Source organism: Neovison vison, chromosome 13 (genome assembly GCF_020171115.1).
Source record: "Neovison vison isolate M4711 chromosome 13, ASM_NN_V1, whole genome shotgun sequence".
NCBI classification, from domain to species: domain Eukaryota; kingdom Metazoa; phylum Chordata; class Mammalia; order Carnivora; family Mustelidae; genus Neogale; species Neogale vison.
Genome location: NC_058103.1, coordinates 1412691 through 1435949, shown reverse-complemented (window position 1 = coordinate 1435949; position 23259 = coordinate 1412691). Strand labels below are relative to the sequence as shown.

At 66.3% G+C, this 23259-nt stretch overlaps 2 protein-coding genes across 4 annotated transcripts in view; one reads left to right on the top strand and one right to left on the bottom strand.

Annotated features, from left to right (window-relative positions):
- BRF1 (BRF1 RNA polymerase III transcription initiation factor subunit) overlaps positions 1–23259 on the bottom strand; it is a 46712-nt gene that overhangs the window by 11238 nt on the left and 12215 nt on the right. For 2 of the 3 annotated variants that reach the window (XM_044231705.1, XM_044231707.1), the window contains exons 3-10: positions 17720–17893; positions 12177–12208; positions 9773–9845; positions 4564–4713; positions 3417–3510; positions 2346–2472; positions 1935–1974; positions 1757–1849 (exon numbers count right to left, since the gene is read on the bottom strand). In XM_044231705.1, the coding sequence (XP_044087640.1) occupies positions 1757–1849; positions 1935–1974; positions 2346–2472; positions 3417–3510; positions 4564–4713; positions 9773–9845; positions 12177–12208; positions 17720–17893 (783 nt within the window). Of the gene's footprint in view, positions 1–1756; positions 1850–1934; positions 1975–2345; positions 2473–3416; positions 3511–4251; positions 4268–4563; positions 4714–9772; positions 9846–12176; positions 12209–17719; positions 17894–23259 lie in introns of those variants that run through there. The other variant, XM_044231706.1, reaches the window with a different exon arrangement.
- BTBD6 (BTB domain containing 6) lies at positions 6268–8438 on the top strand. Its single transcript, XM_044231708.1, has 4 exons — positions 6268–6653; positions 6805–6895; positions 7037–7155; positions 7256–8438. Exons 1-4 carry the CDS (start codon positions 6292–6294, stop codon positions 8286–8288), a joined length of 1605 nt encoding a protein of 534 aa, XP_044087643.1. The 5' UTR covers positions 6268–6291; the 3' UTR covers positions 8289–8438.

Below are 23259 nucleotides of genomic sequence, written 5' to 3'. Positions count from 1 at the left end.
AAGAGCCTCCGGCTGGGGCACCGCAGAGTCACACGCTGCACACACGCCCCCATGTCAGAGCACAGCAGTCGCCACACGGGCAAGCGGACACTGGCCACCTCCGTCCTCAAGGCGTCACCGGGCAGAGTGAGGACCAGAAGGGCTAGCAACGCCCGGGGGGATGCAGGGGCGCACGGGTGTCCCCAACCACAGAAGACCACAAGGGACACAGCACCAGTGACACCCCCACGCGTGAGGACAGCTGTGGACACTCGGAGCAAGACCGTTAAGGCAGACGGCGCTGCCCCAGCTGCAGACTATATGCCCATCGGGAGCCTCAGCCTCAAACGGAAACGCAAGCAGAAGCCTGGGCAGCACAGAGCTCTGACGAGGCCCACGGGCTCCCTGCGCATGCCCCGAACTCCGGAGCAAACCCCTCGGGCAGCGGCTCCGGGGGCGAGAGAGCGGGTGGGGCTGAGGGAGCAGAGTGGGGGTCACCGATGCAGCCCCCGGGGCGATGTGATGACCGTGCAGTGCAGACGTGGCCCTCACGGGGAAGCAGTAACTACTCACGGACCAGAGGGAGCCAGGGAGACAGAAACACCCCCGCAAGGACACGAGCGAACGCACAGGCCGTGGGGCCACCCGGCTGGGGCGTCCCTGCGGGGGCGGGGGAGAGCAGGTCGCACGGAGCCCAGGAAACCCTATGGGCTCTCCACGGGCCCCACAAATGTCGAAGCGCTCACCGATGGCCCAGACAACACCCAGCGAACACCGCGCGTGGGCACGGCCCTCTCAGGACAAGGTGGCTCCCAGCCCCAAGCCAGCACCGTGTCCTGGGAGGCAGCTGGGCCACATGCCCGTGGCCACCACTGCCACTCAGCAGGGACTGAAGGGCCAGGCCACGGCCTGGGCGTCGGGAGACGTCAGCAGGCCGGACGTCGGTGGCGAGCGCAAAGCAGCGGTCACTCACGTGGAAGACCCTGATGAAGTGCACAGCGGCAAGAGTGGAGACAGAATTCCCGACCCGCGAGCACACAGAAGCGGACCTGGAAACCGGGGGCTTCCACACCTGGCAGCCGCGGAAGGCTGCGGAAGGACACTGCTCAGGGCAGCAGCACCGGGCAGGTGGCCTGGCCCAGAGAGCGGTTCAGGAACACCCACGGGGCGGGAGATGTCCACTCTTGGAGGGGTCCACGGGGCGCTGGGCTGGGGCTTGGGCCGCGGAGCAGCGGCACCTGCCCTCCAGACAGCCCGAGGCAGGGGTGGTAAGCACCAGGCCCTGCTGAACCAGAGAGACGTACAACGGGGCCCTGCGCAGACCTACACAACGGGGCCCCGAGGACTGGGCAGGAAGGCAACGTGGGAGCGTCCAGGAGCGCAAGAAAGACCCCGTGTGCGCGGAGACCTGCGCACAGACACAGCGGCTCTGCGATGCCCCCGGCTACGTGGGAGCCACGACGCGGAGCCGGCGGCCGCAGGAAGGGGTTCTGGGGGCAGTGGCAGAACAGTCCGGAATGAAGATCTGGGTGCTGAGGACCAGCTTCCCCCGAAGGCTAGAACCTGGGGGCACAGAGGTCCCGGGAGCAGCTGGACACTCAGCACAGCACGTCAGGGTCAGGTAGTGTCCGGGGCAGGGACCCTGTGAAGGGGGGCCCTGCGGCCTTGCACGGGGCGGCAGCAAACAGGGCCCGAGGCTGCCAGCAGGGAGTGCCCGGCGCGGGTGACGTGAGCAGGGCTGGCCCCTGGAGGCCGTGGGGGACGCAGCTGTGCTCACCGTCTCTGGTCAGGCTGGCGAGAGCCCCCTTGGCCTTCGGCCGGCTGTTCTCCAGCTCGCTCTCGATGGCGTCCTGATAGCTGGAGATCTCACCTGGAGGGGGCGACCGTGCACACTGAGCTCAAACCCACTGCTCTAGGGGCCAGAGGCACCTGTCACGGAGAGGCCGGCAGGTTACCTTCGACGTCCTCCAGTTTCTTGGACAGGACCTGTTCGAGCTGAAACAACAGTGCAGACGAGGAGGCCGTGTGGGGAATCGGCCTCACGGCGCTCGGGTCCCCAGCCCCCAGACACGTGCCGACTCCCGCGCCAAAGGAACTGGACTGTACTGAGCCCGCCCAGGGCAGAGCCAGGGCTGACCCTGATGGCTGTGGGGAAGACATGGGGGCCATCGAGGGACCCGGCAGCCCACGTCCCATGCCCCCAGGGCTCAGCCCCTAACCCCACCTGACCACCCACCTCTCCCTGCATGCCGTGGGGACACAGACCCGACCTGGCCCGTTTCAAAGTAAAAACAAGACACAAGACGTAGTAACGCCGCGAGATGCCGGCGTGCTGCACGGCCAAGGCCAGCGCGGGACGCACTCACCTGCTTCATGCGTAGCTTCCGCTGCCCCGCGGTGTACGATGGGGGGTCGCACTCCCCCTCCAGGTCGATCTTCATGAACTCGTCCACGGTGAGCTGGCTCGTTGGCGTGTCTTCAAACTCCGTCAGCCTGGAACAAGAAGGCCCCTGGAGAGAGCCGCCCGGCGCCCCAGCCACCCTCGGCTACGAGCCCTCCTCGCCGTGGCCCACAGCGGGGCCCCAGGGAGGAAAGGCCATGCACACTGGTCGCTCCCACGGGGAGACTCAGAGGAGGCCCAGACGCAAGGAGGCCAAGCCGGCAGCCCTAGGTAGTCGCCAGCTAGAGCTTACCCACGTCTCATGCGACCTGCGAGACGTCTAAGAATAACAAACTTATTTCAACAAAAACTTCCAAAGAGAACTAGACATCAAATGTGCAAAATAGGGGCGCCTGGGTGGCTCAGTGGATTAAGCCGCTGCCTTCGGCTCAGGTCATGATCTCGGGGTCCTGGGATCGAGTCCCGCATTGGGCTCTCTGCTCGTCAGGGAGCCTGCTTCCTCCTCTCTCTCTCTGCCTGCCTCTCTGCCTACTTGTGATCTCTGTCTGTCAAAAAAAAAAAAAAAATTCAAACGTGCAAAATACTTTTTTATCTGCTTCAGAAAGCGCCGCAGGCCACGATCTCAGACGAGACACACCTTGCACGCGGCAGATTCAAGTGAAAATGGCCACGACAGGGACCGGTGTTGGGGCTCCCGACAACCCCGTCCAGCCCACCCGCGGCCGACGCTGCAGCTAGCTTGGCCGCCCCACAGACACCGCTGCCCAGAGTGGGGGCTTGTGGACACCCGGGCTTCCTGGGGGACTCTCAGTGCGCCCCAACCTACCTTGGGCTGTGGGCAGAAGGGCCACTGTAGGCGCAGCTGGTGGGGGCCAGGAAGACGGACCAAGACCCTGGACGGAGGAGGGCAGCCCCTCGACGCCCCAGGCCGTCCTGGGTCCTGGCCAGACCAGTGGACGGGAGGGCCGCAGAGGCAGGTGTGGTCGGCACACAGGGCAGGTGTCTGAACCCCAGGTCACGACCGAGAGCCACCTACCTCTTGCGCAGTGTGGACTCACACACCTTGACCACGCTGATGACCTCTTTGACGGTTCTCCGGAAATCGTGCATCCTGGCCGCAACCAGAAGTGCTGGAAAGAAGCACGACGGGGCGAGGGACAGGGGAGGTCAAGCCTCGGGACGGGCCAGGGTGGTGACCTGGGCGCTGGGAGTCCTGCCCGGGAGGGCTGTGGGGGCTCACGGCGGGTGGCGTTGCCCAGTGCCCGTGAGGTCCCACACCCGCGCTGCGTGCAACGACGCCACAGCGGGGAGTCGGAACGTGCGGCGCGGCGCCTTCCGTCTCCAACACAGGAAACGAAAACGCATCTTCTGGGGACCTTGTGGGACCCCTCAAAGCCGGTGAGCGAACTCTGAGGGGACACTCAACAAGCACCGGTCGGCACCAGAGGTAAGGACTCCGGGAACACGGCCCCAAGTGGGCCCCGTGCCGCGGAGCACGGGAACGCAGGCTCTCGGCATCCCAGGAAGGACCGGAGCCAGGAGTTGGGGAGTGGGGGTGTCCTGGAGTAAAGGCCACCAGACAGCCGTAAAGGCTTGCTGGGGAGGACTCCAGGCCCAAGGGCTACGCCAGATCCCAAGGCGTCAGGGACAGAGCTAGAGAACGCAGAGGGAGACCAAACAGCTACCCTTCGGGGGGCCCAGGAGCCAGCCCAAAAGGTCAGGGATCATCAACAGTAATGACTTGGCACTAGGGACAGGGCTGGCCTCGTGGGAGCCCTCGAAGGACAGGACAGCTCTGGAGACAGTAACCCCCACAACCAGCAGAGCCTGGCCCTCCTGACCCCGGGCCCCCTGACCCCAGGCAATCCTACCTGCCCCGCAGAGGCCCGAGGGTGCCTGGGCCTCCTACCCTGGGCCGTCCTCCCTGCTGGCAGAAACCCAAGGTGGCCTGACCCTCTTGACCCCAGGCCTCCTGAGCCCGGCTGTCCCACTTGCCCCACAAAGACCCAAAAGGACCTGGCCCTCCTGACCCCAGGCCGTCCTACCTGCCCCACGGAGACCCGAGGGGACCCGTCCTGCTGACCCCATGCAGTCCTACCCACCTGATGGGAGACCCAAGAGGACCTGGCCCTCCTGACCCGAGGCCTCCTGACCCCGGGCCTCCTGACCCCAGGCCGTCCTACCTGCCCCGCAGAGGCCCGAGGGGCGCCGGCCAGTATGCATCCAGTCTCTCTTCATGCGCTGCAGGAGCCTCAGGGCTGTCATGGACACCTCGTGATTCTTCTCCCCAAACTCCAGCAGGTGAGCGAAGCGCGGGATGTAGAGGCACGGATCTGCCGCAGACGGGGCGCCTCAGTGCCGCCCAGGGTGCGTCCCCCTCCCGCCAGGCCCCGTGGAACACGCGTGTTCCAGCTCTGGGTCACACCAGCACCACCCAGCAGGATACCCGTCCTGGGGTGACCCTCCTGCTCCTCCAACTGCTTCCCCGACCCTTGATGGGGGCTGGCGGCCCCGTCCCTCCCACAGCAGCCGCAGGGGTCGGGTGCTAAGCCTGCACGGGCACCCGCGTGCTCGTGGGCACGCGCGACCCCTGCGGCTGTGTCTGGCACCTGCCGGATGGCAACTGGGACAGAGCCTGCTTGCTCCCCACTCGCTGGCTGAGTTCACCATCCGAAACTCAAGCCGCGGCTTCCCCCTGCTGTCTGCAGGTGTGTGGGCAGCTCTTCAAGTGACCACACTTTTCTGCGCAGGGGAAAGCTCAGGAGGGTCCTGTGCACACACTCTCCCTCCCTCAGCTGACCCAATCATGTGGGGCCGTTGGAACACCAGGGGCCACACTCGGTCTGCACGGGGTCGTCAGGAAGTCCTTGCTGAGGCCTGAAGAGGGAGCTCCCTGAGGGGGCCACAGGCCAGCCAGAGAGCAGGTGTGTGGGGCAGGTGGTGATTGGCAGGACCCTGCTGTCCACCAACATCAAGCACCCTCCTTCGAGGGGACCGATAGGCCCACCTCCACGAGGGGCCACCGGACTAAGCTCTGGCCCCTGGAAGCCCCACGTGGGCTGGCACCGGCAGTGCCCCGCAGCGGGGACACCGCGGACAAGGAGCCCTCCCAGGACGCTCTGCCACAAGCGCCCCAAGCGCAGACCCGCCACAGGGAGACCAGCTCGGCCCGCGCCTCTAAACAACGACCTTCAACGACAGCCTGTCCGGGAAGCTGCAAACTCAAAGGCTCAGCGGACCACCAAGGACCGGGGTGCCGGGGAGGGCGCTCCCTCCGCTAAGGACCTGACTTGGGCTCAGGTCACGAGCCCCCCTCCCTGTCGGGCTCCTTCTCTGCCCCCGCCTGGGGTGAAGGTGGAACCCGCGAGACCGCACTTAGGCGGAGTGCGGCGAGCCCACGGGGGCGCAGGGACGGTCCGGCCGGGACGCCCAGCAGGCCCCCGGGAGCGATCGGCCGGGCGACAGGGCCCCCGGGGGACGAGAGCAGTCCCGGAGGCCAGGGCAGCGCGCGCACACGAGCGGCACGACCAGGCGCGCGCACCCCCGCCTCCCGAGCGGGCTCCTGAGCGCCCCGCACCGGGACGCACGCGCATCTGCGCGCAGCCAGCGGAGGCGGCGACAGCCTGCGGTAGGGGGGGGGGGGCGGCGGGGCAGCGCGGCGCGGGGGCGCGCACGTCGTCCGCGCGAGGGAAGGGGTCGGGCGGGGCGGCGCGGGCCGCGAGCGCGCACGTCGTCCGCGCGGCGGGGTAGGGGCGGCGGAGAGGCGTGACGCGACGTGACGCGCAGGCGCCGGGCGGCAGGGCGAGGGCGGCCGGGACGGCGCCCCCTGCGGCCGGGCTGCGGGCTGCGGGCTGCGGGCTGCGGGCTGCGGGCTGGGCGCCGGCGGGCGGGCGGGCGAGCGGGGCGGCCCCATGCTGCTGCCCCTGGCCTGCCTGCACGGCCGGGTGGCGCAGTGCCTCACGGCGCTCCTGGTGCTCGCGGAGCCGCCCCCCCGGCCCCGGCGCGGCGCTCGGGCGCTCGGTCCCCCGCCGGCGCGCGCGGAGGCCGCCCTGCCCGCGAAGATGGCTGCGGAGCTGTACCCGGCCGCCGGCGCCGCGGCCGCCACCGCCACGGACATCGCCAACAGCAACGCCGCGGCCGCCGCGGGCAGGAAGGGCCCGCCCTGCGCCCCGCCGCCCGCCCCACCGCCGCCCGCGCCCGCGCCGCCCGCTCCGGACAACAACAACTTGGAGAGCCCCAGCTGGCAGGCGGTGCACCCGACCCTGCGCGAGCGGTGAGCCGGGCCGCGCCGCGCCCCGCCCCGGCCCGACCTGACCCCCCGCGCCGCGCCGCGCCCCGCCCCGGCCCGACCTGACCCCCCGCGCCGCGCCCCGCCCCCCCCGCCCCGGCCTGACCCCCGCGCCCCGCGCGTCTGCCCTTTGCAGGAACGCGCTCATGTTCAACAACGAGCTCATGGCCGACGTGCACTTCGTCGTGGGGCCCCCAGGAGCGGCCCGCAGGGTGCCCGCCCACAAGGTGAGGGCTCGCCTGGCCCTTCCCCGGGGCGCCCTCCCCAGCCCGGGGCCGGGGGCGGGGGGGGGGGCGTCGCGCGGCTTCCAGGCCTCCGCCGGGGGCGGGGCGGGGCGCGGCTCAGGGCAGGTCGGGTCTCCTCCGCAGTACGTCCTGGCCGTGGGCAGCTCCGTCTTCTATGCCATGTTCTACGGCGACTTGGCCGAAGTGAAGTCGGAAATCCACATCCCCGACGTGGAGCCCGCGGCCTTCCTCATCTTGCTCAAGTAAGCGCGCCGCCCGGGGCGCAGGAGGGGCGGCCCTGGGTGCTCCCGCTGTCCAGGGCCACCCCGAGCATCCCGTGACGCAGCCCCCGCCCCGCCTCAGGTACATGTACAGCGACGAGATCGACCTGGAAGCCGACACGGTGCTGGCCACTCTCTACGCTGCCAAGAAGTACATCGTCCCTGCTCTAGCGAAAGCCTGCGTCACCTTCCTGGAGACGAGTCTGGAAGCCAAAAACGCCTGCGTGCTGCTGTCCCAGAGCCGGCTGTTCGAGGAGCCGGAGCTGACCCAGCGCTGCTGGGAGGTCATCGACGCGCAGGCCGAGATGGCTCTGCGGTCTGAAGGCTTCTGTGAGATCGACTGGCAGACGCTGGAAATCATCGTGACGCGGGAGGCCCTCAACGCCAAGGAGGCGGTGGTCTTCGAGGCCGTGCTCAGCTGGGCAGAGGCGGAGTGCAAGAGACAGGGCTTGCCGGTCACCGCGCGCAACAAGAGGCACGTTTTGGGGCCCGCCCTCTACCTGGTCCGAATCCCCACCATGAGCCTGGAGGAGTTTGCCAACGGCGCTGCCCAGTCGGACGTCCTGACCCTGGAGGAGACCCGCAGCATCTTCCTGTGGTACACGGCAGCCAACAAGCCGCCGCTCAGCTTCCCCCTGACCAAGAGGAAGGGCCTGGCCCCGCAGCGCTGCCACCGCTTCCAGTCGTCCGCCTACCGCAGCAACCAGTGGCGTTACCGCGGGCGCTGCGACAGCATCCAGTTCGCCGTGGACAGGAGGGTGTTTGTCGCGGGGCTGGGCCTGTACGGCTCCAGCGCCGGCAAAGCCGAGTACAGCGTCAAGATCGAACTCAAGCGGCTAGGGCTGGTGCTGGCGCAGAAGCGGACCAGGTTCGTGTCGGACGGCTCCAGCAGCACCTTCCCGGTGTGGTTCGAGCACCCCGTGCAGGTGGAGCAGGACACCTTCTACACGGCCAGCGCCGTCCTGGACGGCAGCGAGCTCAGCTACTTCGGGCAGGAAGGCATGACGGAAGTGCAGTGCGGCAAGGTGACCTTCCAGTTCCAGTGCTCCTCGGACAGCACCAACGGGACCGGGGTGCAGGGTGGGCAGATCCCCGAGCTCATCTTCTACGCCTGAGGGGCGGCGTGGCCGCGCTAGGTCAGGCACCAGGAGGAGGCCTCTCTCTGCAGCCGGCCCCGCCGGGAAGGGACGTGCGGGGGACGGTGCGACCCCGTTGTCCCCTGCCGGCTGCCTTACTGACATCATTAAAGGCTTCGCTTCTTTCTATCTCTCTTGTCCGTAGTCGGCGGCGGTTCAGAGCGGGAGCCAGAGGCTCTCCCGCACGCCGAGGGCCGGGGGTTCTGAGTTCTGGCTGCTGGGCGGACCCGGGGGCACAAGGCAGGCTTCGTACAGCCCCTCCCCCAGGACCCACACCGCCTGCTTTGTGGGCTCTGCCATCCCTCCCGCCCCCGGGGGGTTCGCGGCGGTACCACGCTTAACCTAAAACCTTCCCTTCAAACCAAAACTGGGAAAAGTCACCTAAAACAGCCCACATGTAACTGCATTTCCGTAACAAGGTTTCCACGAAACAAGAGCCACCAAGAAAGAAGCGAGCGAGGGACTGGGAGGCGCAGACACGCTTTCCCGCACGCCTGTGAACGGCGTGTCCCTTCCAGCACACAGAGAAGCCCCCACAGCTCAGCCAGGCTTCCTGGTTCGAAACAAACTGCCTCCCGGGGGCCGCCTGTCCCCGTGTGTGTCAGTCCGCTTCCGCGCTGGGGCTGGCGTGGGATGCTCTGGAAGAGGCCGGGTGTCTGCTTGCATCGCGCTTCCTGAGGCCTCCGGCGTCTCAGACAAAGCCCTACTGGAGGACTCCTGGATCTAAGGGTGGTGGGCGCGGGGGGGCTCTCCGCCGGCCTCGGGCTGCAGGCCCCAGACGGCCCCGTGCAGGCCGGCTTTGGGGTAAGACAGGCTCTCTGGGCCCTCCCAGGCTGCACACACTCTGTGGACAGTTGCTCTGTTGCTGAAAAACCTCAGCTTGACCCCCAGAGGGAGGAGCCGTGTCACTCGGCACAGGGACGTGGCCTCTTGGAAGGGGGCCTAGCCTGGCCTAGCTCAGCAGCCGCGCCCCTCTCCTAACCCACACGGCCAGACCCTGGCTTCCCAGCCCCAGGGGACCACCCTGCAGCCCCGCCCACCCCTACCCAGCTGCGCGCTGTTCCGTGAGATCCGCGTGTAGAGGACGGCGGGGGGCACAGGGAGAGGCCCCCGCTGGCGACTGACCATGCTCCCCTCGGGAAAGCCCCGGGGAAGGTGGAACAGGCTAGGGAAGCCCCCGCTCCACCCATCGGGGTCCTGCCTGCCCCGGAGCATCTGCCACTGGCTGTGTTCCCCAGACAGTGGACAGATGGGGCCTGTTTCCCTCTGTGGCCTCCTCTACACCTGCCAGGGACTGACCACGGGCACGCTGCATTCAAGCCAGAGGTAACCCCCAAACCGTCGGGCTCTCGGCTCCCTTTCAGAGCCCCCTTCCTGCCTGCTGAAGCTCCTGTCCCTGCACAGGACCCCCTCCCACTCCACGCTCCGGCCAGGCTGCGGCCCCCCTGCCAGCCCCACCGTACCTATTGCCGGCGCGTTGATGCACAGCTCTCTTGCCAGGAGGAGGAAGGTCTTCCCCAGCACATACACGTTCACCTGTGAGGAAGAGGCCACAACTGAGGACAGCATCGGGGTTTCTGGAACGTTTGCTCGGTTCCCTCTTCGTTCGGTCCGACAGATCCCACGTCAGAGCTGCTGGTGCTCCTGCCTGCGCCGGTCCCCACGCCCACCCCGCTTCCCGATCCCCGCTACCCCCGTCCCCACAAGGACTGCGTTGGTAAGAGAAGCCGCGGAGCGCGGTGGGCGCGCCCCGAGTTCACTGTAATTCACACCGGTGTGCACCCCTGCGTGCTCCCTGCGGGCCGTGGCCTCGGCCCCTCGTTGGGATCCTTGTCTGTGTCCCTGTGGACCTGCTCCCGGCTGAGGCTCTCTGCAGGTCTCAGGGGCTGACCTGCCCCCAGCTGCTCCCATTAAGCCCAAAGCTGCTGTGGAGTCCACCGCCCGGCCAGGTTCCTGGCAGGCGGACACGCGGTCTAGGATTCTGGGGTGCAGACCACCAGCATGGCCAGCCTGGGGTTTCATGCAGTCCCGGGCCGCATGAAGGCCTGGCGGGGGGCCTGTGGGTAAGGGGCTTCTGAGCCGTGTTTGATGGCAGGCATGGGAGAAGCTGTTCCGTGTGGATGAGGCGCACAGTTGGGAAAAGCCTGGGCTTAGCCCCTTCGGCCCAAGCTGGAGAGAGGCCTGGCCCCTGCCCCTGCCCCTGGGACTTGCAGGCCTCAGTGTCCTGGCCCTGGCCCCGGCCCCCTGCCGCTGATCTCCCCACAGAGTTCCTCTGCCCCATCAAGGCTGGCCCATGAGCTCCTGAATAAGGGCCCCTTAGCCTCGTGCCCAGGAAGCTACCAGAAAAGACCAGGAAGAAGAGTCAAGTGCGCCCGCCAGGGGCTCCCAGGCAGCACAGACCCGTGCCTGTGGAGAAGATGGAGGGGTGGGGGACGCTGCACTTCACATCCAGGCCACCTTCTCCAAGCCCCCTTCCCAGGGCTGGTGGCTCCCAGAGCTTGCCTTCTGAAAGGAGTCTGGCCCGGCCTGCCCACCAGGGTGCACACGCAGTGAGCCTGTCGGTGTGTGCGCGCGTGGAAGCGTCTCTAGCGGCACCCCGAGCTCCTGCACCCTCCTAGCCTTATGCCCATTGGGACCAGGGTGGCACTCACCTGCCCCTCCCCACTGCAGCAGAACCACCCTGACCCACTGCCCCCTTCCCTTCTCCCACCTCCCTGACCCTGGCCCAGGCAGACGGAGACCTGGATGCAACAGGGAAGGGCTCTCTGCAAAGTCAAATGTTTGCAAGGCCGTGCTTGGACAACGCACGGGGTCGTTGACCCAGACGCGACGGTCATCGGCAGGCGTTAGAAACAGTGACACGGACGCTGAGGACCCCTCCCTGGGTTTATGGCTCGGCTCCGTGGAGGCGGCTGGTCCCAGCTCGCTGTGGCTGGCCAGTCTTCCCGCTCCTGGCCACCGGGCAGATGGGCTCTGCACGAAGACAGCCGAGTGCCCCAGCCACAAGTTCGTGGGGTGTCAGGACCCCCCAGTTCCTCCAGGGGGTGCTCAGTGGGAACTGAACTCTGAGCCTGTGTCAGCCCTTGGGAGCCCCGCACCAGCCTCCCTCCGTCCTTGCTGGGAAGCCCAGGAAGGGGCACGGCGTGAGGCGTGCTGGGCTCCCGCGTGCCGACAGGCCACAGACTGCTTCAGCAGGACTCCCAAGAGGTGCCGTTTATACACGCACACGGGCAGCCTCTGGTTACGCAGAAGGCCAGCTCCGTCAGCGCGAGGCCCTGGGGTGTGTGGGGCACCGGCACCTGACCAAGCCTTCCTCGAGGGCATGGGATCTCTGTGGGTCCCACACACCCTCACACGGTGGTCAGGCCTGTTTTCCGTGCCCCCTGCTCTTTCCGGGCCCTCTGTGGAGTGATCCCCCCACCTGCCCCAGCGCTGCCCCCAGGGACAGGATGCAGAACCTCGATGACCCCGCCCCCGTGAGTGTCCCGTCCGCACAGGTGGCCCCATGCTAGGTCCCTCTATCATCTTCAGTAGTTCAGAAACGAGGGACGCAACGGAATATGCTTTCCTGGTACCACACAGGGTCCCTACGTAGATACAATGTGGGCTTTTCTACTGCCGAAGAAACATGTGTTTCAGTGCTTTGTTTCTCCTGTTAAAGCATCTTCCTTCCCTCGGACCACGTTCTCCAGGGTCTTTCCACTGCTTCTGAGACTGAGGTCGCCCGGCCCCCAGGACAGCACGGTGACCCCGTATTTACTGCCCCCCACCCCGGTGTGTCCTCTGTTCTGAGGACCAGCCTCCAGGCTGTGGGGCGCAGCCCCCGCCCCCCCATGGGAAAGGGGCTCAGGAGGGAAGCCGGGATACCTGGAGCAGGTCGCTGAGGTCGAGGAGCATGTCTGTGGTGGGAGTCAAGGAACGTCTGCACTCGAGCCCCCGGGCCCCAGGACCCAACCGCTTCCCGAGGCGCAGACCCAGCCCCTGGCCACAGCACCTTGTTACGAATCCAGGCTCGGCGCTGGGTCTCCCTGGACGGGTGAGGGGCCGGCGGCAGGCGACCAGAGCCTGGGAACCACGCCCTGGGACCGGCGAAGTCACCCTTTGCGGAGCACCCCTGTCCCCCGTGGACACAGCCCAGGAGCCCGGGACATTCACTCCATCCGTCGGTAGCTACTGGGAGCCTGCCAGGCGCTGCACGGGGCCACAACGTGTGGCTCCTGGGGGACAGACCCGTCGCTAGTCCCCTTTGGTGGCAGGTGGCACCTCCACGGTGCTGGCGTTTGAGGGGACAGCTGTGGGCACTCTGGCACGGAACCTGTCCTCGCTCTTGAGCAGATGATTAAAGACTAACCAGATCATGTCCTCCGTGACCTGGAACCCAGGGGGACACACACACAACACAGGACCCCGGCTGCCGAGGAAGGCACCCGGTCAAGTGTGCTGAAATGTCCCACCACTCACGGTCTGCTGCAGCTTTGAAACGGTAACGGACAGAGATCAGAGACCACGTGTCGGGAAGGAGACCCCGGGCGCACGCACAGAGGAAGAAAGAGCCCCCGATGCCACAGTCCACGAGGTCCCGGACACCCCACCACCACCTCCCAGGGCCTGGACTGAGGGGCAGGCTTGCTTCTCGCCGTCTCTGAGGGCGTGCCCTCGGGCAGTAGGGTCACCAGCCGATGACAGGGTGCCGGTACAGACCGGCTGTTGGGGGGTGTTGGGACCACGTGCCGAGAAAAGAGCCAGCCGGGGAGTCACAGGCGCCGTCCCACAGGAGCGAGCGGGAACCCGCGGTGTCGGGACAGATGTGCAAGACGCAGCAAGCCCGGAGGCAGAGCTCCAGGGATGGTCGACGTGTTGGGGCTAACGGGGGTCGGGTCGGGGTGGGGTGGGGCCCAGGGATGGAGAGGGGAGGACAGGGGACCCTCGAGGCAGTGAGGCCTCCGTATGATGTGACGGGCATGGGTGGGACCGGACAGGCACAGCGTGCCGACGTGGGTGGGGGCTGGGACGCAGGGGAGGCTGCACCGGTCTTGCCTCTAACCTGGAGCTGCTCAAAACATGAAGTCTGTTTGGACGATTATCAAAATAAAGGCCAAGAACAGCTGAAAGTCTCGAACAGACACGTGGAGAAGCACGGAGCTCCCAAGCACGTGAGAACAACTCGCCTTCGGGAGCTGTCCTGGACATGCGGACAAGACGCCCCCCACAGCTCCCAAGGCTGCCAGGGGCGGGGGTCGCCCCAACCCATGCACCTGCTGGCTGGGCCGCCATGGAACAGAGGCCACAGCTTCCTGTCGTACTGACCACGCACCTGCCTCTGACCAGCTTCTCCATACCCAGAGATGTACCCTCGGACATGCAGGCTGCAACCACACGCGAGCCTCCCACAGCCAGAAGGCCAGCCTGCAGCTCCCTGCCACACCCAGGACAGACCACGGAGTCGGACAGACTGTGGAGTCGGATGGACCTGTGGACACAACCGGAGCGCAGAGATGGACAGACTCACGGAGAAGAACAGACCCACAGACATGGACAGACCATAGAGACGGATGGACCTATGGAGACAGACGGACCGCGGAGATGGACGGACATGCAGATATGGACAGACCCACGGAGACGGACGGACCCGCAGAGACAGACAGACTTGTGGAGACAGACACACCGCGGAGATGGATAGACCTATGGAGAAAGACGGACCTGCAGAGATGGACAGATCGCGGAGACAGACGGACCCGCAGAGACGGACGGACCCGCGGAGATGGACAGATTATGGAGACAGACGGACCCACGGAGACAGACGGACCCGCGGAGATGGACGGACCCACGGAGATGGACGGACCCACGGAGACGGACGAACCCGCAGAGAGGGATGGACCCACGGAGAGGTATGGACCGCGGGCTGCGGTTGTCTCCCAGGCGACAGGGCAAGGGCCCCGCGGTGCTGTGGGCTCTACCGGGTCAGCTGTGCGGAATGTGCGCTTCATCTCCATAAAGCCATCACCCAGAAAAGAAACTCCTAAAGCCAGCCGTGTCCACCGTGGCAGCAGGTGCCAGCAGGGACGAGGGCTCTGTGAACATGCAGGGTCTGCACCGCGTGAACAAGATGAAGCGGTGCACAACAGGCCCGAGGCCCACGTGCTGCCGTCCCCGTGGCCGAAGGAGAGTCGGCAGTTACGACACTGGCACAAGGACGACGCTGAAGGCCCAGCCGTGGAAGAAGAAACCGTGCCGACGGTCCCCAGCCCGCAGGTGCCGTGTGGCCTCGACAAGGATGTGACCAGAGCACAGGCCGACCGCACAAGCCCCCACTAGACACCGGCACACACGCCGGCAGCACCTGCAGGGGGGACACAGCGCGGCCAAGGCTGCTTCCGCGTCTGGAGGTCAGTGCGGCTCACCACAGCGGCAGCGAAGGGGTGGAACCTGTGTCACGGTCCAGACGCCGAGACCCACACCCGTCCTGACAAGAGCCCTCAGCAACAGGACAGAGGACACGTGCTCTGGCCGATGAAGGGCACCGGCCGGAGCCCGTGGCCTTGCACACCGGGCGTCGACAGCGCCGTTCCCGGCACACAGCACGCAGCCGCGTGGGCGTGCAGACGGGCAAGGAGACGGTGACGGGCACACAGGCGGGAAGGGATGCACCGCAGCGGGCCGCACGCGCGATCGCCAAGGCAACAAGAGATCCCGACATTCAGACAGCGGGACTGACCACTGGCTCTCGTCGTACGGGACGTGACATCAGTGTAGGAGACCGGACCGCGCTTGTGCGCGTCAGCGAGAGGCCGTCTGCGATGGTGCGGAGCGCACGCTGGGGACCGAGCTAACCCAGCACGGCAGAGGCCCCGCGTCAGCAGTAACACAGCCGCAAGCGGGGGCAGCGGGAGGAAGCCGCGATGGTCACTGACGGGAAGCCTCGGCGTTGCTAACAGCGATGTCACTTTCCACCCCCACACGTGGGTCCGTAAACCCGACCCAAACATCCCACACGGTTTCTCAGAGGAATCGACAATCTGGTTCAAAAGCTTCCCGAGAACAGAGGGCTGAAGACGGCGCAGACACCCGAGGACAGGGCACCTGGGAGCGCAGCAAAGCCCACCCTCGGAAACCCCGAATTCCGAGGGAACCCGTAAAACTAAAAGCTTCTGGAAGGGACCCCACAAGAGCGTTTCTACGAGCAGGGCAGAAAAACAAGTGCACACATGAGCCGTAAAGAACCAGATGCGAAGGTGGCCCTCGGCCAGAGTTCAACCCCAGGAAGGGCCCACCATGATGGCCACAGCTGGCGGGGAGGCTACTCACCACACAGACACCTGGCCCGGACCTCGACCCCAGACACAGCCACACACCCCGGTCAGGACAGGACGGACATGCTGGCCAGCAGCCCCCAGGGGCCAGAAGCCCCCAGGCGGCCAACACATCAGTGTGTGATCTTTGAATCTGCAACTTCCTGGGGCCTGGTGACACCGGCCACCCCTGATGCGTGCCAGCCTGGAGCAGGAGGGCCGCAGGCAGTGCTGTGCCGGGCACATCTGTCCCTCCCACTCGGGCCCCCGGGGTTGGTGACCAGTCGCAGGGGACGGCGGCCTCCCTGCACACACAGCTTCCAAGCTCAGGCCTACTGGCAGCTCGGCAGGATCCGTGAACGCCACAGGCTCCAGTGGCAGCTGTGGCAGCGAGGACCCTCCCGTGGGTGCACGTGGGCCCGCCCGGCAACAACAGGGCTGTGTGGCTTCCCCCTGATGCTTCTGTCCAGGGACAGTGGGCTGAAAGACCCTTCTGGGCCTGGCCCCCCATGCAGCCGCCCCTTCGGGTGACAGTGACGGTGCTGCCGTGGGCACCGTGGCCCAGTGTGTCTGAGGACACTTCTTAGGCGGCTGAGGGGGAACTCTGCCGTAGTGAGAAAGGGTCCCCCACAGGGGCCATGCCCTCTCCCTCCCACCGCAGCACACAAGGCACAGCACTGCTCCCCCCGTGGCCAGCGAGCTGGGCGGCTTGTGTGCACCTCCTTCTCCCACAGGAGCACCTGCTCTGAGCCCCCGCCCTCCGGCCAGATTCCAGAGCCTGCACACTGCGTCCAGCTCCCCGGCACTCCTGGGAACTCGGGCAGCGCCAGCCCAGCCTCAAGCTCCGTGCACGCGCTCGGGGACATCCACACCACGCACGGGTTTGGGGGGACAGAGCACAGCAGAGGCAAGGCAGGTAGCGGCGGCGTCGGACGGATGCGGTGACAGGAACCCGAAGCCCACGCCTGCTTCCAGCATTCACCTGCGTCAGGTACTTCGTGCTCCAATCCTAGGTTTCCAAAATCTTACACTTTAATGAAAGATTCGCGTACGGAGGACTGCCCAGCCGGAGGGGCAGCCAGCACATCCAGCCACGCACCCTGCTACCAGGACCCTTCCAGGGGCCCACACGTACCCACAAGAGCCACGGCCAGTGAGGACAGCCTGTGAGGGGGACACAGATGCCGCGAGAGGCCCCCAGAGGGCGGCTGTGGCCCCAGAACAGGACATCACCAAGACGCAGCGCTCACAGGACACAGAGCTCCTCCGGGTGCGAGTGTGGGAGCAGAAATGAGGACGTGGCGGGAGACGGACTGCGCCGCCCTGTACACACGAGAAGGCAGCTGGCGGCCGCGCTGTGAGCCACAGTGACGCCCCGGGAGGAAACACGAGCAGCTTAAGAGGCTATGGCGGGGACTCTGGGTCCACAGCTTGGACGGCAGGGGCCTCTGGGGAACAGCACAGTCACCACAGACGCAGGCCCAAGGGTCAGGGCGCCCAGCTGCTTGACAGAGGAGTGGGCACCGCTGTCCACGTCCTGGAAACCAGTGCAGCCTGGGGTCCACCGGCCCAGTCCCGAGGGCACAGGCGGAAACCCCCTGCAGGAAACCACTGGAGGCTGTGCTATGCAGAACAAGGACATGGGGCCAGGAGCAGGGGTCCCGTGTCAGAGAGGTGAATGGAACCCAGGGGACGGCAGAAAACAGAGCAGGTGCAGAGGGGGAGTAGCCCGGGCGAAGGGCGAGAAAGCCCCAAAGGTTCTCCCAGGGGGGCACGCGGGACGGCCTGCCAGGTCTGTGCAAGAGGGCCGGCAGCCCACCCGCACCGGTGGACCAGACCCCCGTCCTCTCCAAGAAGGGCTGGTGGACGGTGGGGGGGGGGCAGGAGGACGGCAGGACAGCGGCCAGTCTCAGGCAGAGTGCGTCCTGCCCTCCCCAGTGGCCACGGGGGCCGGGCACCCGGCTGCCCCGTTCCCAGCCAGTGAGGGGCCACGAAATCCAACGTGACAGTCCGTCCCCCGGGCCAGAAGGGAACACAGACAGCAGGTCACGGGGGCAACGGAGCCCCGTCGGGGGGACCCGCGCAGAGCCGTCCCACGCGAGGAGCCGAGGCAAAGGATACGTGGGGTGCCCTCGGTGCGGCACACCAGGTAGAGGCAGGCCGCGATCACGTGGGCCATCCTGCGGCCGCGGGTCAAGTGCTTGCTCACGGCCATCTTGAAGAAGTTGAAGGCTGTGTCCAGGCAGTGCTGGTTGAGCTGCAGCTGGCTCCCCAGGTGGTGGATCTGGCGTCTCCCTAGGACACAATACGGGACGTCACCACCGGCTCCCGGCACCGGAGACACACGCCGGCTCGCGCCCTTCTGCGGCGTCCGGTCCCCTTCTCGTGGGGCCCAAGCCTCGTGTGCGGGCACCGGGACCCACGACGTCCCCTCCTCACCCGGCGGCTCCGGGGCCGGCAGAGGGCCGCGTGTCGGCCAGCCGGGAGCCACTCCTCGCCACGGAGTATCGCCACGTGCTCCGCACAGACGTGGCCTCCAGACAGGGACGGACGACATGGCCGGACGGCCATGGCCCCACAGCTGAGTGCCTGCCTCCTGCTCCGGCACCCGGGAGCCTGGGTGGTGGCCCCCAGCCCTCCCAGCAGGGCCCTGTGTGCGTCCTGGCCGGCGCCCCCACGCCAGCCCCCACCCCAAGAGCTGTGGCTCCAGCCCGCTGGGGCCCCAAGGGCGGGCACAGCTCCTGGCAGATTTGAGGTGGGAAGGGGTGGGAAGGGGCTGCTGGGACGTGAGTGGACGCCGGGACTTGATGTGCATGTGCACACGCCCGGGCACATCCCAGAAGCTGGGGAGGGGGGCGCATAAGTCTTGTGTGTGTGGACAGGAGGGGGCACAGGAGTCCTGTGTGTGTGGACAGGAGGGTCGCCGCAGGCCACGTGCCCAGCGGCACAGAATCAGGAAGCCAGACACCCACGTCAGAGCACCCCAAGAGCTGCACTGTAGGCACCCGTCCACACCCCACTCCCAGCTACCACACTGGACCCCGGCACACAGGCTCCCCAGATCCATGCTGTTCGGGCAAAGGCCCCCTGAGCTGGGCCGGGGAAAGCGCAGGCTCGTGCTCTCTGACAAGGACAGCAGGCTGGGGAGGCGGCGTCTGTGGGCCTTCTCCACTCCCGCGGCCTGGCCTTCCCACCCCACACGCACGGTGACAAGCGCCTGCCGGCCACAGGCACCTGAGGAGCCAGCGCCCCAAGGGACCGGCAGCCGGGGGACCGCATGGTCAGCGCCCCTCCCGGCAGAGCACCCCGTCCGGCCTGGAGGCCTCCCGTCGGCTGAGCTGACACGGGCGGGGGTCACCGTCCCTAGAGCCACGGCCCTGACTGGACAGAAAGGGGCCCAGCACAGGCTCCCCACTGGCCTGGGAGTTCTTGGAACAAAGCGGGGCTCCCTGGTGGCCTGAGGGCTCAGAATTCCTGCAGGAAGTCATGACATCTTGACTGGGTGCAGCCCACACTCCGTTACAACCCGCCCACTCTAGGGACACGACTCCGTGTTTTTAGGGGCGCCTGGGAGCTCAGCCGGTGGAGCATCTGCCTTCAGCTCAGGTCACGGTCCCGGGGTCCTGGGGTGGAGGCCTGTGTCAGGCTCCCTGCGGGGCAGCGTCTGCCCCCCGCACCCCTGCTGCTCCCCTGCTGTGCGTGCACGCGCCCGCACCCGCTACCTCTCAAACAGAATCTTTAAAAAAGCGGTTTTTGCATATTCAGCACAATTCAGACTATTTCGTCACCCGAAAGAGACCCCGTCCCGTCAGCAGTCCCCCCGCCCCTCCAGGTCAGAGTCTGCCGTGTGTGGGGTCAGCAAGCCCAGCAGGCAAACTGGAGAGTCCCCGGCCACACACTGCTGGGCGTGCGACGATGTTAACACCAGAAACGCCTGCCAGACCGGTGGCCGACTCACCGGCCGCAGCCCATTCTCCCTGGGCCTCCTCCGCACCCGGGAACGCTAAAAGCGAGCACGCGGCTGCCTTCAACCCTGGCAGTCTGTGAAAACTAGGCCCGTCTTTCCACTCGAGCCAGTGGCTGAAGAGCATCCTCCGGGCCCGCGGCAATGGCGAGGGCAGCAGAATGAGCGCAGAGTAGGGCCAGGGCCGGGAAAGTGCCCCAGGAACACGCAGAAGATGGGTCTCGGGCAGAACCGCTCGAGTCTCTGGCCTCCGTCCACAGGACGGCCCCCCACAACACCCCAGGCCAGGAGGACCTTGGTGACACCAGCCAGGCCCCACGGTCAGGCCACTGCAGTGGACATGATGGTGCCCCAGCAAGGCCACGCGTCACAGTGACTCCCCTGACCGGCTCCGGGGGCACCTGCGACAGAAGCCTGTTTGCAGACGTGAAAGGGGACACCGAGAATCAGCGACTTCACGGGGAAAGGCAACGAAAGGCAGAGAAACTCCGGGCCCCACAAGCCGCTGGTAACAGAAAACGCTTCCAAAGCCCCTGTCGCCCTCCCAAGTGTCAGGAAAGATGCCGTTCCACACACGTGTGTCAGGAGCAGGCGCCTGGGGGGCTCAGGCGTTGAGCGTCTGCCTTCGGCTCAGGTCACGGTCCCAGGGTCCTGGGATGCAGCCCCACATCAGGCCCCCTGCTCGGCGGGAAGCTGCTTCTCCCGCTCCCGCTCCCGCTTGCGCTCCTTCTCTGCTGTGTCTCTGTCAAATAAATCAATAAAATCCTAAAAAAAAAAAAGTATCAAGAGGCTATAACTAAAACGATACAGCCCCTGACTATCAAAAACACGAACAAACTTTTTTAAAAACTTAAAATCAGGGGGTGCCTGGGTGGCTCAGTGGGTTAAGCCGCTGCCTTTGGCTCAGGTCATGATCCCGGGGTCCTGGGATCGAGTCCCGCGTCGGGCTCCCTGCTTGGCGGGGAGCCTGCTTCTCCCCCTGCCTCTGTGATCTCTCTTCCTCTCGCTCTCTCTCAAATAAGTAAAGAAAAATGTTTTTTTCTAATTGTTCTAAAAAAAAATAAGATAAAACTCAAAATTAGGGGCTTCTTGGTGGCAACGTCAGTGGAGTGTCCGACCCTTGACCTCGGCTCAGGTCTCCATCTCAGCATCAAGAGTTCAGCCCTGCGCCGGGGGTGGGGCCTACTTCAAAACAAGACAGAACTCAAAACCAAGCGAAGGGCCGAAGGGCTGAGCAGACCCAGATCAAGACCACTGGGCTGGGGGGCAGAGGAGGAGCGGCTGCCGGCGGGGTCCACAGGGAGGCTCGCAGCTGCCTCAGAGGCCTCTCCCTGCAGATGGGCGCAGACTCCTGCAGGAGGGTCATCCGAGCGAACAAGGACACAGCATGAGGACAGCGGGAGGCCACAGGGAGAAACCCCAGTCCCGCGGAGCAGGGACTCCACCGCACGCAGAGCTGAGGGCGCGGACACGGGCGCGCACCGTGGGGCAGAAGGGAGGTGGGCGGTGAGGCCGCGGGGGCAGCGCCACACTCGCGGGAGGAGCGTGACCCCCTCCCCATGGCTCTGCCGGTCGTGGCGCAGCCCCCGCCGGCCGGTCTCAGGGACCGGCCTCTAAGGAGCACAGCACGGGGAAGGGAGGGGCGCCGCAGCACACCAGGCTGGGTCACCAGTGCCAAGGCCCCGGAGCCCGTACAGCCTGACGTGGGGCAAAGACGAGGGATCGCCCCAAATCCACAGCCAGGACTGCTCGAATGTGCCCAGGGAGAAACGGTCAAGGACAGGAGGAGGCTGAAGACGGCGAGGCGGCTCGCAGCCCCGGGGACAAGCGGCCACCCAGCAGCCGGGCCGTGGGAGACACCTGCACCAGGGACGCTGGTCGAGGGCGCGCTCCTGGGCTCGGTCCGGCAACTGCGCTGGGAGACCAGAGGCCGTTTAAAACCAAGCGTGAAGAAGGCCACGGAACGAAAAGGAGAAAGTGCCGTCTCTGAGCCTGAGGGTCCCGGCTGCGCAGAGCCCGCGGCCATCCACGCTGTCCTCGCAAACACCCCGACGAGAAGGCCTGAAACGGTGGCCAGATCTTCCAAGCCAAGAAGCTGCAGAGGAACAGGAGCCAGAAACGTCGCGGGGAAGGAATGAGGGGGCGAGGGCTCCAGCCAGGCAGGAAGCAAACAGGACAGAGGCATGAGCGGACGCTCTGCCGAGGCGCACACAGCTGCCGCCCGATCGGTCCCCAGCTACAGGGGAACGGGGGGACGCACAGATCAGCACGGTCGGGAGTGGAGAAGGCCGTCTTCCTGCGTCAGGAGGCCCCGGAGCCCAGGCGAGGGTCTTACCAGCGAGCCCGACACAGTCTGAGTCTGAAAATGACGTCTCACCAAATCCGACAAGGGGAAGAGAAAAACCGAACTGGTCGCAGTGAGACCCGATGAAAGGCGTCGCACCCGAGAAGCTGCTCCTTCCAGCTTTAGACTTAAGAGAGAAAACTGAAGGCCCAGATGGCTTCGTGTCCTCCCCCACATCCAGGAGGACGCTGGGGCCCTTACAGACAGCGGACAGGGTGCCCCGGGGCCCCAGGGGGCTTGTCCCAGAAGCACGAGGGGAGCCCAGCATCCACAGAATCGGGGCAGTTCAGCACAGCAACCAGATAGAAGGAAAACCCGTACCAGTACTGCAACAGGCCACACGGACACGTGACGAAACGCGAACATCGTGCTTGCGACAACACGCCCGTGGCCACTGTCACGTCAAGGTCAGGAGCCGGCCAAGAACACACACGGTCACCACCCTGCCCCACGGCGCCGGGGACGGCAGCCACACGCACACGGCAGGAACACGCACGGAGCCCGGGACGTGAGCGGCGCGTGAAGATGGGGAAGGGGCAGGAGTCATGGCGGCCACAGACCACGGGAGCGGCCACAGACCACGGGACCGCCCACGGGCGGCAGCTGCGGGCGACCGCATTTCTGAGGAAACGGAGACATTCTGCACCAGCTGATCCCAACCAAACTCTGGGCAAGTCTCCGCGCGGACAGCCACAGCCGGCCGGGGTACGCGCCGCACAAGGGAGCCAGAGAAGCCGAGACCGGGCTGAAGGGGGACAGAGCGGAGAGCCTCGGTGAACGCGCCGGCCCCAGCACACGCCGACCCACAGAGCGCCGTTCCAGAGAAACGACAGGCCCTGGTGTCCCAACACAGGCTGGGGTCGACTGTCCCACGTATGGTCCCTGGGGACAAAGGGACCCGTTCAGCATCTCGCGGAAAGGATGGCCTCGCTGACGGGCGGGAACCTGGACTTGCGCACTGAGAAATGGAAACCGCACCGCGACGCACGCCCCCGCACGAGACCGACCCGCGATAGGTCCTGGCCCTGACTGCGCACCAGAAAACAACGCCTCCGGGCGCAAACCCGCGGGGTCCTCAGATCTTGGAGGAGACAGAGTTTCTTAAGTCACAAAACCCCCTAACCCTAAAAAACCAACGTATCCGGACTCCACGAATGCCTTCAGAGACAGGAGCGTGAAAAGCCAAGCCACCGGCTGGGGACAGGACCCACGGCGCGCGTTCCAGCGAGGACTCGGACCCAGGCCGTGTGGAAACACCAACCAAGCAGGGGCAGAACGTCAGCTCAGCTTCTCAAAACACGCAAGCAAAGGCACGGCGGGCGGGCGCCTCAGGAACGGGCTCTCCCGGCGGCC